Source organism: Vipera berus (genome assembly GCF_964194415.1).
Source record: "Vipera berus genome assembly, chromosome: 2".
NCBI lineage: Eukaryota > Metazoa > Chordata > Lepidosauria > Squamata > Viperidae > Vipera > Vipera berus.
Genome location: NC_138203.1, coordinates 43,049,932 through 43,069,427, shown reverse-complemented (window position 1 = coordinate 43,069,427; position 19,496 = coordinate 43,049,932). Strand labels below are relative to the sequence as shown.

General features: G+C 40.3%; 1 protein-coding gene across 1 annotated transcript in view; it reads left to right on the top strand.

Annotated features, from left to right (window-relative positions):
* Positions 1-1,913: 1,913 nt before the first annotated feature.
* Positions 1,914-19,496, top strand: part of MCTP1 (multiple C2 and transmembrane domain containing 1) — a gene marked incomplete at both ends in the record, with an annotated part of 161,973 nt that continues 144,390 nt past the window's right edge. The window contains one exon of the mRNA XM_081318857.1: positions 1,914-2,657. Within this exon, the coding sequence (XP_081174983.1) occupies positions 1,914-2,657 (744 nt within the window). The remainder of the gene's footprint in view (positions 2,658-19,496) is intronic.

The following is a 19,496-nucleotide window of genomic DNA, read 5'->3' as shown; positions in this document are numbered from 1 at the left end:
TAATTACATTGGCTGAATGAGCACAAAATACTGAAACACAATCTAGGCAAACATTTTAGTTTTCCATATTGTGCAAACCTTCATGCAAACAAAAGCCAATTAGGTTAAGTGAGCAAGCATAGTCAGCAACCACAATTAAGCCTGCCAAGTCCTATACCGGATCTATACAATACATTAAGCCCCTGGGGTTTAATTAATTATTCTATTTGCTGGATTTTCCCAACAGACTGAACCATAAAGCATAAACCAATGGCCTGGATCCTGCAAACACAGCTACTTGTCTATGTCTCAAAAAATATACTTTCCAGAGTGCTTGGCATGTTTTGATGCTAGAGGGGCAGAATTTGACCTCCTACTCAGTTCTAGCCTCATCAGCATAATGCCAGAATAATTTTTTTATATCTACACGTTGGTATTATGAGGTAGCATCCATCCCTAATAGGCCTTCTTGGACATTGGGTTTGTATGACATACATGACCACAAAAAAGGCAACCATTTCATATTTAGCAGTGTGTTGGGACACAACCTGTGTGATTAGGTAATGGGTTAACCATGTGTTCTCCGAACTCAGGTAATTGCTTCAACAAATTGGTCATGACAAAGTTGTGTAAATGCTGCAAGGGTGATGAGCGCTACCGACTAAACCAGGGGTCTTCAAACTTGGCCCTTTTATGACTTGTGGACTTCAACTCCCAGAATTCCTCAGCCAGACAAGCTGGCTGAGGAATTCTGGGAATTGAAGTCCACAAGTCATAAAAGGGCCAAGTTTGAAGACCCCTGGCCTGGACTAAACGAAAACCTAAAGATAAGGTTTCACAGTCAGGTTGACGCACGCTGCATTTACCTTTAATTTTCTACCGCCGCCTGGGAAAGCCAAGGGAAGTCATCAAAACAATTAAAAAACTAACGTTAGAATATTTCGGACATGCGATGGGACCCCCAGAAAAATACGGTACACTCCATTTAATCCTCGAGGGAAAGATCGAAGGCAAACGAAGTCCAGGCAGAAGAAGAACATCACGGCTTCAAAATCTTAAGGGACTGGTTTGGGCAAAAACTCAGCAGCCCTTTTTCGTGCGGCTGCTGCTAAAAACAGGCTCGCCAACCTCCGATAACGGAGACGGCACAAGAAGCAGCCTTCTTCTGAAGCGCGCAAACAACTCGAAGAGGAACTTTTGCCAAGTCGTACAACTCCGAACTTACACCGCAAAGCATTGTTCTTCCACACCGATGACGTTTAGCTCTGCCTATTTTCTTAATACGCTATACCAGCGTTTCCCAACCTTAGGAACTTGAAGATTCGTGGACTTCAATTCCCAGAATTCCCCAGCCAGCGTAGCTGGCTGGGGAATTCTGGGAGTTGAAGTCCACGCATCTTCAAGTTCCTAAGGTTGGGAAACGCTGCGCTATACTACTTACTCCGGTCCTGTTCTTTTTACGTGGGGGTGGGTGGGGTGGAGGAAGGATTTTTAACGCCGCCACACGGTAATCGTTTTTATTCTGCCCCACCCTTCCCCTGCAAAGCGAGTCTGCGCGGCCGGTGGAGACAGGCGACCTCCTCAAAGAGGAAAAAGTCAGGCGCGGCGGACCGAAACTTCGGTAGCGGTTTTTTTTTTTTTACTCTTCCTGCCATGCTCCACGCCGCGGCTCGTCTCTTCGTCGCGGCCGACGCACCGAGAGCGGGAGCCCTCCGGCCGCCCAGCCCTTGAAGCGGCCGCCAGCTGCGATAGGGAACAAGTGCAGCCTCTTGCCTCGGGCCGACTGGGCTGAAGTCGCCGCCGCCGCCGCCGTGCGCGGCTGCTCTTCCTGCCTCCGCGCTTGCAGCGGCCACGGGCGGCTGGTTTGGTGGAAAAGGAGAAGGCGGCGGAGGAGGAGGAGGAGGAGGAGAAGGGAGGGAGGCGGGGAGAAGAGAATGGCAGCAGCCAAGGAGCCCGGAGCGGCACCAGCAACAGGGAGCAAGGCCAGCGAGGGGGAGCCGCCGCCGCCGCCGCCGCCGCCGTCCTTCCAGAGCCGCCTGTGGAGGAGCCTGCAGCTGGGAGGCAAAGGCAAAGGCAGCGGCAAAGCGGGAGCCGAACGCCGCAGTGCGGAGACCTCGCCGTCGCTTCCTCGGAGCCACGCCATGGAGCAGCCGGCCAAGGCAGACTTGTTAACGGGGGGCGGCGGCGGCGGCGCCGCCGCCAGATGGGCCGGTTTGAGGCGTCGAAAACACGTGCTGGACCGCGTCTTCTCGTCGTCTCAGCCCAACTTGTGCTGCTCTTCGGCCGAGCCCCTGGAGGCCGGGAGCGCCGAGGCCGGCTCTGCGCTGCGCCGCCTCCGCGAGCATCTCCTTCCCCATCCCCAAGGCAAAGGGGGTCAGCGGCCCGGCCGGGGGCCCGACGAGCCGGCCGCCTCTTCCTCGCCGCTCGCCTCGGCGGCTACCCCCGAAAAGGACAGGCTAGGCGGGGATGGAGCCCTCCGAGCCGAGGCGCGGGGGGAGCCTCCGCAGCAGCAGCCCCGACTCGGGGCTCACCTGTCCCATCAGAAGAGCTCTTCTCTGCCCGGCAGCACCGCCTGTCTGGAGCAGTTGCTTCAAGATTCGTCCGCCAAGGGCAAAGCCAAAGGGCCGGAGGGCAGCGGCAGCCCGGCGGGGAGCCCTCGTTCTTCGAAGATATTACAGGCAGGTGCTTTACGGTGTTTCTTTTGCAGCGGAGGGGGGGGGGGTTGTTGAAGCAGTTATCTGGTTTCCTTTAGCTCAGTTTCAGCAGGTTTGAGATGTGTGGACCAGGCTGGCTGGGGAATTCTGGGAATGAAAGTGCCCACAACTTCTTAAAGTTGCTGACAGAGAATAGTTGTTTCCCCAAGTCTGTTGTGGGGGCAGGGGCGGGGTTGGGTGGGTGGGTGGGAAGAGGAATGGGATGCTAAGAAAAAAAGATGGAAGTAGTACAGCTAGTCCTCGACTTACAACCACAATTAAGCCCCAAATTTCTGTTGCTAAGTGAAACATTTGTTAAGTGAATTTTGTCCCATTTTACGTCTTTTCTTGCCACTGTTGTTAAATGAATCACTGCAGTTATTAAGTTAGTAATATGGTTGTTCGGTGAATCTGGCTTCCCCTTTGGCTTTGCCTGTCAGAAGGCCACAAAAGGTGATCACGTAATCCCAGGAGTTTGCAACTCTCATAAATATGAGTCAGTTGTCAAGCATCTGAATTTTGATCATGTGACCGCGGGGATGGTGCAGTAAGTGTGAAAAACTGTCATGTCAATATTTTCTGTGCTGTTGTAATCTTAAATGGTCACTAATGGTCACCCAGATTGTTGGGGGCAATAAGCTGACTTTGTAATAATGCCGCTTGGGGTGTGTGTGAAAGCCCTAACAAGCAGGCATATACATAGAATGAAGGCTACTGCTAAGCTTGTAAGCCGCCCTGAGTCTTCGGAGAAGGGCGGGATATAAATGTAATAAAAATAAAATAAATAAATTAAAATAAAATAAATGAACTGTTGTAAGTTAAAGACTACCTGTATTGAGAAAATATAGAGTTCCTAATAGAAAATCAGTTTGTTGACTGTCCCTTAAAAATGTTGTGAACTGCAACTATATTACAAGACTGCCCCCAAATAAGTTGTGTTAACTTTCCTGTTCTTTCTGTTCTTCCTGCCCTCCTCTGAATTATACACTTCAAGAAAACTGATGAGCAGCTGTCATTTACTTTTTCTAACGCAAAGGGAAGGATTTGTATGTTTGTTGTTTCACTCCTGGTTCCATAAGACATTCCACACAGATCCAGGTTTTCTACCTGATATAGAGAAAAGGCTACCAATGGTTTTACTGCGTTTAATATAAGAGGCATTTTACCAGTGTGTTACAGTTGCTGCCTGTGAGTTTCCCCTGGGGTGTCTTGGTTGACTGATACAACAACTGAATGGTGACCTTATACCTGTCAAGCATGATAGTCCTTATATGTAGGATGTACAATTTGCTCTACTTTAAGGTTTAAAAAGGTTCAAAAATTCATCCTTGGCAAAGATATAATCTATAGTTTAATAAGAGTATGTACTTGGTTTGTGTATGTAACATTTAAGGGAAGTGATTAGGTAAATAACGTTTTAGAATTTGTGAAATATTTGTAAAAGCTCCCTTATTTAGCCAGAGTGTGTGGTAGTATGCCATATATCCTTCCGAGGTAGGTAAAATGAGGACCCAGATTGTTGGGGGCAATAAGCTGACTTTGTAATAATGCCGCTTGGGGGGGGGGCGAAAGCCCTAATAAGCAGGCATATACATAGAATGAAGGCTATTGCTAAGCACATTGGTTTGTGCTTAGATTGTAAGCTGCCCTGAGTCTTCGGAGAAGGGCGGGATATAAATGGGATTAAAATAAAAAAATTAAAAATATGATCTATCCAAAGAACCAGTGCTAGTTTACAGGTGACTTAGCATGCTCATGTTTCCTGTGAGTGAGATGAAACATTACACACCTAGAATTCTTGGCACACGCTTCAATTGATTCCCCCCCCCCAGCAGTGTAGTATCTAAAGTAGCCATCAGAAAGCATAATTTTCTGTTGCTTTGTAATCTAAGTACAGGTAGTCCTCAACTTACAACAGTTCACTTAATGACAGTTCAAAGTTACAGCAGCACTGAAAAAAGTGACTTATGACTTTTTCACATTTATGACCATTGTAGCATCCCCGTGGTCCCGTGATTTACATTTGGATGGGTTGAAGGAAAAGTCTTAATCATGGTTCAGTCCAAGCCGGGAATAAACAACATGGCGACTGCTGTAGAAAGAAGGTTGCAGTTTATTGAAGAGGAGAGCCAGACAGAAAGATGGCTCTGGAAGAAAAGAAAAAGCACATGTAGGGAGTGGGTTTATATACCCTCTGGGGCTCTTGAGGTTGTTTCCTGTTCCTGTTTGAGGCTTTGTATTTCCTGTGTCATATAGTTTGACCTGAGTCTGAGTGTGTCTTTCTGGTATTCTGATGGTGGTGGGTTAATCCTATTATGTCCCAAAGGTCAATCCTGCTTCCCTGGGGTTGTGGCTGATGACTCTTAGATTTTTGGTGTTGATTCTAGGGATCTTTCTTCCTAATCCTAGTTTCCTGACTCCAGTCTTTCTGACAAGATTATCCCATCTGCAATTCTGCAGACTTGGTTTCTGTTTGGGACAGAGAGACTTGGGGGCAGGGTTGGTTTCTGCTTTTAAAATCCTTTAGGGAAATATATTCTGCCTTTTAAATATTTCCAAAAATATTTCTTTCTCTGGGAGGGGGGGGCTGACTTCCCACAGATGCTTCACAACTAACTCACATGTATGACAGTTACAGTGTCTCAGGGTCATGTGATCATCTTTTGCAACTTCTACAAGCAAAGTCATTGGGATAACCAGATTCACTTAACAACCATGTTACTAATTTAACAACTGCAGTGATTCACTTAACAAATGCGGCAAGAAAAGTTGTAACAAATTTCTCACTTAGCAACATAAATTTTGGGGTCAGTTGTGGCTGTAGGTTGAGGACTACCTGTATAGACATTTTGTCTTGCCCTTCGCGATTGAACTACAGCTGAACGTTTAGGTTTCTTGACTGGGTATTGATTTTTAACTTATTTGGAAGCAACAAGATGGAAATCCATCTTAGTTGCTTAGTTGCCCTTGCTGGTGAAAATGCCCAGCTGGAAATGATTGGGCAACCTTTTGCCAGTCTTCAGTCAGCATTCCTAGACTGTTCATAAGACAAGCACCGAATAAAGAAAATAGGTTTATATAATACCTGAGCCAAATCAAATCCATGCCTCTGCGAAATGTGCAGACGTAGTCTCAGTGTTGTTCAGAGTGCGGCAAAGTATTTTTATGTAAGTGCTAACAAATTGCCTAAGTAAAATTTAAATCTGTAGATGCCCTTGGATAAACTGTATTTCAGGTGAATGTACTTCATCCTTACAACCTTAAATCTACATATTTATTACTGATAATGTAGCAGTGCCCAGGATTGTTGGAAGACTTTGGATGGTAGCTGCAAGGTTCCTTTCTGACAGCATGATTAGTCATGCCCTATTTCTTAGCACGTTGTCTTGGAAGTGAGCCCAGTTGATTGCAGAGCACCCGCCTGTAGACATAAATAAGGTTATAGCTATACTTTGTGGCATTGTTTTGTTTATGTTGTTACCCTTTAAGAATTAAGTTTTATTTGTGGATCTAGCCATGTATAGTTTACAACGTTTCAGTTTTTCTGTTCCATTACAACCATATTTCTCTGCATTACTTGATTTAGCCTACTTGGTATAATTAAAAAGAAAGCAAATGTCCAAGGTTTTAGCATTTTTTTAAAAAGCTGGACCTATAAGATGGATGGCAAAAAAGAGTCAAATGAGACAACAGCATAAGACTGCCTTGACATTGTATGATAAAGGTATACTTTTTAAATAAATGGTACTAGTACTACGAGCAGTATGTGGATCGAGAACTACCAGAAGTACAGGCAGGATTTCGAAGAGGCAGAGGAACTAGAGATCAAATTGCCAACATACGCTGGATCATGGAGAAAGCTAGAGAGTTCCAGAAAAACATCTACTTCTGCTTCATTGACTATGCTAAAGCCTTTGATTGTGTGGATCATAACAAACTGTGGCAAGTTCTTAAAGAGATGGGCGTACCAGACCATCTTATTTGTCTCTTGAGAAACCTATATGTGGGCCAAGAAGCAACAGTGAGAACTGGACACGGAACCACTGATTGGTTCAAAATTGGGAAAGGAGTCCGGCAAGGCTGTATACTGTCACCCTTCTTATTTAACTTATATGCAGAGCACATCATGAGAAAGGCAGGGCTAGATGAATCAAAAGTTGGAATTGAGATTGCCAGAAGAAATATCAACAACCTAAGATATGCAGATGATACCACTCTAATGGCAGAAAGTGAAGAGGAACTAAAGAGCCTCTTGTGGCGAGTGAAGGAGAGTGCAAAACTTGGGTTGAAACTAAACATTAAGAAAACCAAGATCATGGCATCCGGCCCTCTCAATTCCTGGCAAATAGATGGGGAAGAAATGGAGATAGTGACAGATTTTATTTTCCTGGGCTCCAAGATCACTGCAGATGGGGACTGCAGCCAAGAAATTAAAAGACGCTTGCTCCTTGGGAGGAAAGCCATGGCAAATCTAGACAGCACACTAAAAAGCAGAGATATCACCCTGTCAACAAAAGTGCGTATAGTCAAGGCTATGGTCTTCCCAGTTGCAATGTATGGCAGTGAAAGTTGGACCGTAAAAAAGGCTGAGCACCAAAGAATTGAGGCCTTTGAACTGTGGTGCTGGAGAAGACTCTTGCGAGTCCCTTGGACTGCAAGGCGATCAAACCGGTCAGTCCTAGAGGAGATCAAGCCTGACTGCTCTTTAGAAGGCCAGATCCTGAAGCTAAAACTCAGATACTTTGGCCACCTAATGAGAAGGAAGGACTCACTGGAGAAGAGCCTAATGCTGGGAAAGATTGAGGGCAAGAGAAGAAGGGGACGACAGAGAATGAGGTGGCTGGATGGAGTCACTGAAGCAGTAGGCGTGAGCTTAAATGGACTCCAGAAGATGGTAGAGGACAGGAAGGCCTGGAGGAACGTTGTCCATAGGGTCGCAATGGGTCGGACACGACTTCGCAGCTAACAACAACAACTAGTTGCATTGCCGTTTTTTTTTTAATTCCCCATTCTCTCAAACATAATTTATTAGCCCTTTTGCTTTTTCCTAATACCTGTGTGGTTACAAAAATCAATTATAGCAACTGCATTTGTGCACTTTTTATTTTTGTGGAGATAACTTGATAGCTGAATGCATAAACATTTTGCAAGTCTTTGTTGGAAGTTTTGTAGGCATTGTCAAAGCAATGGGAGTTGAATTTCAAGTATTAGTTCTCTAAAGTAATAAAAAGGTTGAGAGAATTGCAAGTCTGTTACATATGTAATTTACTCAGTTTTAATAGGTGTACAAAGATGATATTAATTACATGGCTATAAATGAAGAGACTTTGGATGATAGTTATAAGGGGAAAGGAACTCTAAATTGTTCTGTTTTTGACACTACATAGTAACAGGTATAATATATAACATGGGATAAAACCCAGTAATATAACTACGCATGGAATATGGGAGCAACATACATGAAATAACATGCATCAAGAATAAAAATTGAATTTATAGAGTAACACTTCACTTTCAATATTTTCAAATAATTGTTTTTACCATTTGTGAAAGGACATAATTATACAACTTCTATAAAAATGATGCAAATTAAATAAAAGGTCAAATAAAATGGACACAAATCGCATAATTTGACTTTCTTCAGTAATAATTGTTTTTAGAAACTAGGACTACAGATTTCAAAGTTGAAGCAATTGGTTTGGTGAGCTCTAGTTCTTTTGAGTTCAAAGTTTAATGGAGTGGTATTTTAAATTCATTATTTATTGTTTTTAAATATGCCTTTCTACTTGATTGGACAGTAAATATAATCAGTAATTAAAATATATAGAAAAGATTTTTTTTAAAATTGAAATGAATGGTAAAGTTAGCTGTTAAAAGTCTCCTCTTTTGCAAAGGAGAAATACAGTTTCAAAAGAAGTATATTTCACAGACTTAGTGCAGCAGAAAAAGGTGCTCTTCTAAGCAGCAGATAAAGAACCCTAATTGGGAGAGGCATTTTCAATTTTGCCTCTTTTGAATATTAGCAACCAAATGTGCTTGCAATGGATTGGTCGGTCATACAGTTGGACCTTTAGTTATTTAAAATTTAAATAATTAAATGATATAACTTAAAGTATATTCTACCCATCATTCAACTTCATTGTCCTCATATTTAGAGACTAGTAACTTTCTTAATTTTAATATGAAGTTAAGAGAATGGCTGGCCTCTTTAAATTAAATTTGGAAGATGGGGCAACCCTTTTCTTATATTTTTGTTTAGTATATTTGGATTTTATCTTGGTAATTGAAACACCAAATATAACCCCCCCCTCATCTTTGAACTTGGGCTTTTTTTTTAAGCTGAAAGATAAGGGAATATGGGAGTTACCAATTTAAAAGAGGTAAGTGAAGCTCTGCAGAAAATAATGCAATCTTGGAATAAGAAGCTAAATTTGCAGGAGACATTGCATGCATAGTCTTGCATAAGACTGATGGAAGAACCAGAAAACATGGTTTTGTCATTTGGCATACAGATCTGGCGAGGTTGATGGAGAGCCTGCTAAGTGGATGTATTTTTAGGAAGATGAATGGTGCTCTTCTGTTGTTTACCGGTATGTTTTTATGATTTCAGTAGTTTCATTTTTAATCATTTTTGTGGTTATGTTTGGTAAATTTTGTATTTTCTGGATTTTTAACTTTGTAAGTTGCCCCGGGCCATGGTAGGGAGATGGGCAGCTATATAAATTTAATAAATAACTTTGCCAAATAAAAATTTTACTATATGATTGGCTTTCTTTTTCTGTATCAGTTTTAATCAGCATGAATAACAAGACAAATCTATGAAACAACTTGAACATAACAATTTTTACAGTCTATTTTCAGGGTTCCTTTTCAATTTGCTGTTGCATGCAAAGTGTTGCAGTTATAAATAGGCTTACTCACAAACACTAATTACAGTACAGATGTGCTATTCATTTCATATAAGCAGATAAACTTGGAACTGAATTCTCCCACTAGGCGCAGTGGTAGGCAACCTCGGCTCTTTTATGACTCATGGACTTCAACTCCCAGAATTCCTGAGTCAGCATAGCTGACTCAGGAATTCTGGGAGTTGAAGTCCATGAGTCATAAAAGAGCCGAGGTTGCCTACCCCTGCACTAGGGTAATCAAACTTGTTATTCTGCACATAACTAATATACAAGAAAGTACTTATTTTCTTTCTGGAATATATTCATGTTAGATAGGTTCATTAGCAATGAATGAAAAGGATGTATTTTTGAGAAAGAAAAAACAGTGACAGAGCATTATATTGTTGCTCTTCCATTCTGTAGCACAGAATTCTATTGTTACTGACACACATTTTGATACAGAGTGGGTTTGTTTATTTTCTGTGTAGTTGTAAATTTGTAATTGGTTTTTATTATGATCATGAACTTGAGGTGGGAAACAAAATCCAGTAAAAGCAATAAAATTGTGTAAAATTTCAACATAGGCAAAATCAGAACACCAAGATAGCAATAACAAAATACAGATTCAGTCTTAAGTGTTGAAACTTTATAAACATGTGTTTTAAAAGTTACTTGGAAGTAAGATCTGTTAATACTAGTGAGACTTTATAATAAACAGGATAGGATTGACAAATTCAAGGACTTAGGGAGTGTAGACAACAGAGTTATTAGTATGGATAGATATAAAAATAACTCTGCCATGGGTGAAACTTTGAACCAGATTTCTCATAAAAGACAATATGGTGATGTATTTTTACACAGTACAATCTGTATGCATGTGCTAACATTGCAAACAGACTGGTGGTGATAGGCGATTTCTCAAAACTTAAATGAGTTAACTTTGTTTTTTTCCCCTTAAGAATTCTTGGCTCTTAAAAATCACATCAATTTTGAATGGAGTTGAATGGAATTTGTTTAACACAAATTCCAATGATAGAGCTGAGCTGAAATGTTTAGCAATCTTTAGAAAAATCTTCTTTGGAAAAAGAAAAAAGGAAAGCTTTTGTATAGCGGCTCCTAGAAATGCATAATATTTTCCCTATTTTAGAAAGTATGTCCGGTTGATTGCATTTTGTGATGTAATTCACAGCTCAACAGTTGTGCATAAAAATATGTACGATATCAATAAGACGGCAGGACAATAATAGCAAAACAGATCGACATTACCCTAAAAATACCTGTGATCATTAGTAGAGGAATTAGGAAGAGTATCTGGTACCCATATATCTAGAGCAAAACAGTAATTAGAATTTTTTGACCCATCTCTTAATTGTAGCATTTAAATTAGATTTCTGGAATATCATTGACTGAAATGATTGACTGGAATATCATTGACTGAAATGATAACCCTTCCGTATAATAGTGAAAAAATTGTGCATGGATCACTTTATTATGATAGATTTCAACACAGCACTGATAGAGTTCCATGCATCTAACTCGGTTCAGATAAAAATGCATGTAAGTTTTGTAGCTTCCCCTTCATGCTTTTTTCAAATCAAAGGTTATATTATAGAGTTACAGCTGTTGAATCAGCCCAGATACAAAGCTAAAATAGCTAAATAAATTAAATTAAAAAAAATTAAAAATAAAATGAAGTAAAATAAAATATGCTAAGTAAATAGAAAGCATATATTTGTCCAGAGTACTTGTCAAAAACCTGGATTTTAAGAAACAAGATTTGTTCCCTAATTAATTTTACACATAATTGTTTTTTCTAAAAAAGCATGTAACATCAATGACAGATGCCTAAATTCAGAATAATATGTGATTATGTAAGATTAGAATGACAAAGGTAATAGAAATGTTACCTTTTGCATGTCAAATATTTGCAGAGAGAACAGTGGCTCATATGGGAATGATGTGTCATATCATTACTAAAATATTTGAAGTCTACTCTTACTATAAGAACAAGTATGCTATAAATACAGTTGTAGAACTGTTACTGAAATGTTCTTCTGTGTGCAGCCTGAATGTCACCAAGAAATCTCTTTCATGTAATCCCAACCTCCCACTCCTGTTTTTTTATCAGCAACCAATCACTGATCCACTCAGCCATTCAAATCAAATGTATGCCCAGATGAAAATTTCAGTAGCAGTTGTACAGTTACATTGCATGTAAAAACTGCACATGTTTTCTGATTATTTGGTTAAAAAGTCCTAGTTTATTTTTCATGTATGTCTTTCTTTTAGTCTAAGGAGCTTCCCATTGTAAATATATTTGAATCCTGATATCTTTAATAATATCATGCTGATTTCTAACAGCAGTGTAATTAGGATAACAGTCTCTAGCCAGATGCTGTTGAACAGATTTTTCTATTTTTTTTTTCATCCTAAGTCTGACAGGCTGCAATTTAAAGCTTAGGTTCTTGGCTCATGTCTAGCAATTTGCACTAAAACATCCTCTTGAACTTACTCAGTTCAGTAGAAAAAGCATCTGGTATGATTTTTAATTAAAATATTATATTTCCTGATGTTGGATTTATGATGATATGTATCTCAATAGTGATCAGGCATAGCTAGTTAACTATATTTTGGCTACTAAGGATAGCAAGCTGTGCTTAATTATGAACTGGTGATGGGAGTGGTTGGGGTAGAAAAAAAGGACAATAAATAAAAATCTGCAGATCATGAAGGGAGATGGAAGTATTATTCAGTGAAACCTGTTAAAGCAGTTATTGGGGGGAAAAACCAAAGCATTGATTGATGATAAATTGATTGATTATGGCCCATCAAGTCATTGTCAACTTTAACAAACACATAGATTTTCTCCATGATGACCTATTCCTAAACTGGAACCATCAATTTTTCCAAAGCTGCATTTATTACTGCTGTAACTAAGTTTATCACCTTGCTGTTAGTTGTTCTTTTCTTTCCTTCCACCTTTCACATCTAAAGCTTTGCATAATGTATTCCAGTTGGATAATGGGAGCCTGTTCATTTGTGCTTCAAGTGGATTGATTTGTTTGATGCTTGTTTTCTTTCATTGAATTCTCAGGAGCAGGGCTTTTTTTCTCATAGAACGCTCAGAATGGAGTTCCAGCACCTTTTTTGAATGGAACCTTGTAGGGTAGGCAAGACGGGTTGTATGACATGTGTGAGTTCCGGCACTTTTTTCTTTTACAAAAACACTGCTCAGGAGTGTTCTCAAATATCAAAGTTCAAAAATGTCAATACGTTTCCTATATTGTGTCTTCCAAGTCCAACTTTTGCTTCCATAGAGTGTCACAGGGAACACCATGTGTTTCTAGGATTCTGATCTTTTAGGTATAGAGACATTATAGCTGTTAAATCAGTCAAGGAACTAAAAGATCACAGCATACTTACTCATAAAGTTTACCGCTTTTATTGTATACGCATTAATGCTCAGAATAAAAAATAAGAGGAGCTTCAATTTTACTGTAGATCAGACCTGCCCTGGCCCAGAGACACTCCTCCTGCCAGAGACCCTCAGATCTGCCCCACTTCTGCCCAGGCCCCCATAGGCACCCTTGATGCGAATGATGTAGAGCTGGCCACGTCCACCCAGTAGGCCACACGCACTCTAGCCATGCCCATCCAGTAGGCCACACCCACCCTGGCCATACCCACCCGGCCCCCTGAGGGCAACCGCAATGCTGATGCGGCCCTCAGTGAAATTGAGTTTGACACCCCTGCTGTAGATGAACAAATAGTATTAAATGAAGCCTGATGGAATGATTCCCATGTTAGGACTGCAATAGTTGAAAGAAGCAACACAAATCCTTTTAAGCCGTCCTTGCTTTTATTTACTCCAGACTCCTATATGTATATTGCCTTTGTTGCTTAAATTACTCACTTCTCTTTTTTTATATTCATTATCCTCAACTTCATCCAACTTCAGCAACAAACCGGAGAGTCAGTTTGGTCTAGGTTAGAAAGCAAGAGAGTTCAAATCCTGCCTTAGCCATGAAAGCTAGTTGGGAGACTTTGGGCCAGTTACTGTCTCTCAGCCCAACTCTTCACAAGGTTGTTGTTGTGGGGAAAATAGGAAAAGGAAGGTTTGTTGGATATGTTCCACTGCCTTGAGTTATTTGTAAAAATAAAAAGGTGAGCAATTAATAAACTAACCAACTAAATTAGTCGCCTTCTTTTTGACCTTCCTTTTGATCTCCTACATACTTACATTCATAAATAGAATGATCTATGAGATTTTCATTCATTCATTCATTCATTCAGTATGACCAAACCTCCTTGATTTACTTCTTTCATATTGGTCATTTCGCTTTTGTATTTAGTTCATATTCGTTCATGTACCATTCATTCTTGTCCCTATCATACTGTATATTGTTTTATCACACACAATTTCTAATTATCCCATCCCCATTCTTTAGATAACCTATTTCCTCTGTATTTAGTTAAGAATGCTTTTTCTGACATAGCCAACTTCCACATCTTTATAAAAAGCAGGCAGAGGCATGCTTGTGTATACAACCAATTTCACTTGTTTGGAAAATATTTAATTCTTCACAATAGACAATGTACTTTTCACTAACACTCTACCAGCATTTGCATATGTTGTTTCCAGTTTTAGTATCTTTAGTAAATGTTCTACCAAGGTAACACAAATTCATCCATTTGGTCAATTTTTCACAATTTATGTGGAATGTGCAATTGTTTACTCGCTTTTTCTGGCAAATACAACTATTTAAGCCTTGGTGCATTAATTTTCAGATATGTAGTCCTGTTTTCATCATACATCATACATCTGATATAATATTACCCAATATTAAGCATAAGAATCCTTCTAGATCACCCTGCTGGATTAGACCATTAGCCTCTCTATTCCAGCAGTTTATTCGCATATTGGCCAACCATCTGAACAAGGAAGCCCACTCGTCTGCCAGCAGATGGCCTTCAAAAGCAGTCACCATCAAGGCTAATAGCATTTATTTTCATGACTGCCATTAATTATTCTGATCTTTCTTTTGAAGCCAGCCAAGGGGCGAGCCACACCATATTTCATGATAATATATGCATGATGTTTATGTCCCCAGTTTAACACACATTTTGTATTAAAGCTGGGTTCTTGGACTAATAAGGATTCAAGTAAGCTGTTGAATAAGGTCCTTCTCATGCTCTGCATTGACATCAGTTCAACCCTTCAATGAAACTGTGTAACATAGTTCTTGTTGCTGTGTTCCAAGCCAGCTTCTACTTCCTCTTTCCTTATTTCCACTTTCCATTTACTCTGCTGCAAGATTAATCTTGCCTCTTTTCCATATGTGAGCTGTACTTTCTTTTCTTTCAGTCATTCTGCTTTCATTCTTGTTTCTTTCAGTTTTTCCCTATTTTATCATGCCATCCTCCTGCCTTCATTTTGATACTTCGAAGAAACTGTCTGTCTCACATTCTGAGCCCCAATTGCCCTTTTATTCTTCACTAATTCTGTTTGTCTGGGTCACCTCAGATCCAAATCTATCCAATCATTGACTCTCAGCACAGTCACATTTCCCAGTTCAAGACTTGTGTACAGTCTGGGGTTCGCTTGGACTCTTAGCTCCTGCTTATAGAGCAGATGGCAGTTGTGGCCAAGAGGCCTTTGCACTGATACATCTTGTGTTGCAGATGCACCCTACTAATTTCACAATTGGATTAGTGTAACACATTCTACATGGGGCTATCCTTGAAGACCAGCCAGAAGTTGCAGCTGTTCCAGAAATGGCAGTGATTGGGACCTTGCTTTACAGATAGCCCTTGATTTACAATCACAATTGCGATTAGAATTTCTGTTGCTAATCAAGGCAGTTGTTAAGTGAATCATGCCCAATTTTACTATGTTTATTGTCACATTTTTTAAGTGAATCACTTCAGTTAAGTGAATGACACTGTTATTAAGCAAATCCAGCTTCCCCCATTGACTTTACTTTCTGGAAAGGTCACCAATGGCAATCACGTAATCCTGCAACCATTGTAAATACACATTGATTACTAACTGCCCAAATTTTGAGCCTGTAACCTATAGATGGTGTGTTGTAAATGCGGAGAGTTGCCATAAGTCACTTTTTTCAGTGGCATTTCAACATCAAATGGTCACTCAACAAATGGTTACAAGTCAAAGACTACCTGTACATCCATGTGACTCTCTGCTGGTTCATAAATTTCACTGGTGTCCATTTGGCTTCTGGATGCAGTTCAAAGTGCTGTTACCTTTAATGCATTTCCTGACATAAGCCCTGAGTAGCTTAGCTACTATTTATTTTTATCTCTGCCCCATTCAGTTTGGTACAGTTGGGGAGTACACTCTAGGCCAGCGATGGCGAACCTTTTAGAGACCGAGTGCTCAAACTGCAACCCAAAACCCACTTATGTATCGTCAGGTGCTGGGTGGGCGTGGCCCATTGGGTAGGCATGGCTGTGGTGGCAACGGCAGACTAGGTGGGACTAAAAAGTTCAATTAATCAGTTCCAACTTTGCGAGATCTTTTTTTTCCCCATGAGAAGTTGAAATTGATTGATTGAACCTTTTTTTTTTGCACATGGCAGCGGAGGCCTAAAGTGAAAAGGTTTTATAAAACCCAGCTGAAGGCCTAGGACTGGGGCGACAGCGCGCATGCCCACAGAGAGGGCTCTGCGTGCCACCTGTGGCACGTGTGCCATGGTTTGCCACCACGGCTCTAGGCCCTTTCAATTAAAGATTGCTATCTTGCAGGGCCCAAGAAGCATCCCTGCAGTGTTGCAATTCCTGCCCTCTGGAATGATCCTTCCCCTGAGTTTTGTATGACTCCCATCCTTATGTTCAAGGAATAGTTGAAGGTGGTTCTTCCGGGCCTTGGGATAGGTTGATGGTGAGCCCCTTTCAGTTTGGTTCAGTTTGTTTTATTTTAGCTTGATTGTATGTCTGTGATATTTTGCTCTTCTGATCTGTTGTATTGTCTTTTAATAACTTGGGTTTTAATTATAAGCTGCCCAAAGTTGTTTAGGAATTGGGCAGCCTACAAATGAAAAAAAAAACAGTGAAATTTATCTTGTCCTTAATTTCCTTGCCTTGCCATAAATGCACATCATTGTAAATGAAACAATTTGATTTTTTTTTAAGCAAATACCCATCAACCAGGAAGATTTATTTAAAAGCTGGTTCTTAGAAAAGAATTAAGGTGTTTGATTACAGTTCCTAGTTTAAATGCTTTCTGGAGCAAAGGGAATATTGTAGAAAACTTCAGTCCATACGAACGATATCATAAGGAAGATTAATATTGTTTTCTTGACAGTGATCAGATATCAGTCACGTAATGTAGATGGTTATCTTCATGTAAACACTTCATAGTCTCATGATTTGCATTAATGCAACAAATGCAAGTTAAAATTGATATGGAATTCATTGCAGTCAAAATATTAACAAGTAAATTTACAGTAGGTTATTTGAACAGAACAGTTAAAGAAAAATCATTTTCAGAACACTGTTCAAAACAGTGCTATGAAGTCAAAGTATAATCACTTGAAAGGCCCCCCCAAAAAATTGAAACAAAACCAGAACTGTTTTGAACTCTGAATCAGAAATTGATCTTCCATACATATTTTTTTATAAAAAAGAAAGGGAATGATATAATTGTCTTCCAATCATTTCTAAATATAACTATTCTGATAATTATAATGCCTTGGTAAGACCGCATATGTTAGATACACATACAGTGTCTTGGTAATGCAATACATGTATTAAGATTTGCTTTTTTTTAAAAAAAAACCTCTATTCCTATTTTCCCTGCTTTGATGTGACGATTGAATCAAAAATTATGAATACATGCTACTTCTAAAAAAAAAATCATGAAAAAAGATAACTTTCCTTTGCATTAAATATTAAGCACATTCAGAAGCCTGGTGTTAATTTTGATTTGTTTTGGAAATATTTGGAAGTTACTGGATGTAAAAACGCATTCATTAAGATAATCAGTCATATGCTTTAGAGATGTTCAGATGTCCAGAAACAGATTACCATTCATATCTTTGTGCACGGAAACATCTTTGCTTTATTATGAGAAAGAAAGAGGGAAATTTTGTACAAAACGTTTGTACATTTGGCTCCCATAAAGAAAAGCCTGAGAACACCAAGTATTTTATCTGAAATAAGATAAAACGTGACTGTCACTGCAGATAGAGGATGCCAATTACAGAAAAAGATAAAATACAGAAACTAGTGGTTAAAGTGCTGGTCTAGAGTTCTATGTCTCTTTTAGGTGGGAAAGCCAACTGGGTGACCTTGGGCCAGTCGTACACACTCAGCTTTCAGAAGAAGGCAATGGGAAACCACTTCCAGAATCTGGTCAAGGAAACTTCAGGGACATGTCCAGGTACTCTCCAGGAGGAAGCACTGATTCAAAAAGGAAAAGGAAAAGGAAGGAGAAAACGGGAGGGAGGGAGGGAGGAACCTGTAAAAGATATGTTTGTATATTGTATATTTGTATAATGTCTAATGAACTTTTTAGGTCAGGGGTGTCAAACTCAATTTCATTGAGGGCCACATCAGCATTGCGGTTGCCCTCAAGGGGCCGCGTGGGTACGGCCAGGGTGGGCGTAGCCTACTGGGTGGGCGTGGCTAGAGTGGGTGTGGCCTACTGGGTGGGCATGGCCAGCTCTACATCATTCGCATCAAGGGTGCCTATGGGGGCCTGGGCAGGAGTGGGACAGATCTGAGGGTCTCTGGCAGAAGGAGGGTCTCTGGGCCAGGGCCATGGCAGTGGGGGCCGTTCCCTCACTGTTTCCAGGATGGGTCCGTGGGCCACATGAAACCACTTTGCAGGCCGGATCCGGCCCCCGGGCCTTGTGTTTGACATGTCTGTTTTAGGTGAAACAATTGTGGCAATGGATAACACTACACATAATTAAACTTTAGAATTTACTACCACAAGATGTGGTTTGGCTATTAGTTTGCCTGGTTTCAGAAAAGGATCGCACAATTCAAGAAAATCAGGGAATCATGGCTATTAGCTCTGATGGCCATTGACTGCCTTTGACAGAGGCCATCTGCTGAGAGTGGACCAGTGGACGTCCTTGTGCACTTGGCTGACTATTGTGAGAACAAACTGCTGGACTAGATGGGCTAAGAGTCTAATTCAGCGGGTCTCTGCGCAGATTCTCGTTTGTTCTTGAAAATTATGCATTTGGTTTTCATCACAAAGTCTTCAGTTCACTGGGTTTACCTTTTCTTTATAAAATGTTGCTTGCTTAATTTATATGAAATTAAATTAAATTGCATGGGGGATAAAGGAACAAATAACATTCTGGCAAAACCATGAGTTTTCAGAGAGTTCGTTAAAAAAAAATAGGTTGATTCAGCATTATCTTCTTCCATGATTAATATTGGTTTGCCTAATTAAACAGTTTTGCAGGGGAAATCTTGTACAAGCTTAAATAGCAAATTCAGTTTAAATAATGGATTTATATGCAATAAATCCTGGGCCCTCCTTATCTTTTGTTTTCACAGCTGAATAAAATGCTATATAGAATGAATAATTGTTTTCCTCAGTGCAGAATTTTGTATTAGTGAAAGGGAGGAAAAATTAGTTGCATTATTATACAGTATTTGGTGCAATCTTTTCAGTGTATGTGATTTCTGTAGTCTTGCACTTTATTTATTTATTTATTTAATCCCATTTATATCCCGCCCTTCTCCGAAGACTCAGGGCGGCTTACAATCTAAAAAGCACAAATCAATGTGCTTAGCAATAGCCTTCATTCTATGTATATGCCTGCTTATTAGGGCTTTCTCCCCACCCCCCAGCGGCATTTTTACAAAGTCAGCTTATTGCCCCCAACAATCTGGGTCCTCATTTTACCTACCTTGGAAGGATGGAAGGCTGAGTCAACCTTGAGCCTGGTGGGACTCG